At 31.3% G+C, this 888-nt stretch overlaps 1 protein-coding gene across 1 annotated transcript in view; it reads left to right on the top strand.

Moving 5' to 3' along the window:
* ZCWPW2 (zinc finger CW-type and PWWP domain containing 2) overlaps positions 1-888 on the top strand; it is a 96,136-nt gene that overhangs the window by 73,718 nt on the left and 21,530 nt on the right. The window contains exon 5 of the mRNA XM_004377364.1: positions 429-487. Within this exon, the coding sequence (XP_004377421.1) occupies positions 429-487 (59 nt within the window). The remainder of the gene's footprint in view (positions 1-428; positions 488-888) is intronic.

The following is an 888-nucleotide window of genomic DNA, read 5'->3' as shown; positions in this document are numbered from 1 at the left end:
TTGGCCCTATCTTTTTACAGATTCCTTGTGGGCCTTTACAATGTCTGTTCCCACCTGTAACTATAGCTATGCATTCCACATACTTCTAGCATATGAATATTTTATTTTGTTTCTTTAAAGATCAGATGTCTTAAAACTTAAATTTTATTTTATTTAGTATTTTTATGTGTTTGTGAAAGTTAGTAGGGGTGGAGATAGGGGGAAGGCATCCACATCAGATCATTCTACCATTTTCCTGGAAGTTGAGCAGATCAATGCAGTTGCAGTCTTGTGACTGCGAGGTGGCCGACCAGAGTTGTAGGTGGTGTTTAGGGCTATGAGTCAGAGTTTTCTTCTGTACTAAGTTACTTGGATCATATAGGATCCATTGCTATACTAAGCTGATCTAGTCCCATATGAACTAACTCATTGTTTTTGTTGTTTTACAGATGCAAGTTTCCAAAAATAATATGGAAAAGAAAAAGCCCAAATTTAGAAAAAGGAAAAGGTATACTCTTTAAAATTAAAGAAATATTATGATAAAATTAAAATCTCTCTCTCTCACCATATATATACATACATACATATATATATCCAAAACCAAACCCGTTGCCGTTGAGTCGATTTCGACTCATATACATACACATATATGTATGCACATATATGTATATACACACACACGTATATATATAATTTTAATTATTACATGACATTTTCTCCCTGATTCTTGTTTCTGTTTCTCTAGGGAAACATTGTGTTTAAAATTTTCTAAAAGAATTAAAGTTATAAGTAGTAGCTTTGTAAGTATGAAGAAAGTTTTATATTTATAGAAATATGTTGAACCAGAACTTTCAATAATTAATATTATGTGAACAACAAGACGAGAAGCAGATTTTTAATTTAAAATAG

This window comes from Trichechus manatus, unplaced genomic scaffold (genome assembly GCF_000243295.1).
Source record: "Trichechus manatus latirostris isolate Lorelei unplaced genomic scaffold, TriManLat1.0 scaffold00049, whole genome shotgun sequence".
Lineage (NCBI taxonomy): Eukaryota > Metazoa > Chordata > Mammalia > Sirenia > Trichechidae > Trichechus > Trichechus manatus.
This window is presented reverse-complemented; position numbering and strand designations above follow the sequence as displayed.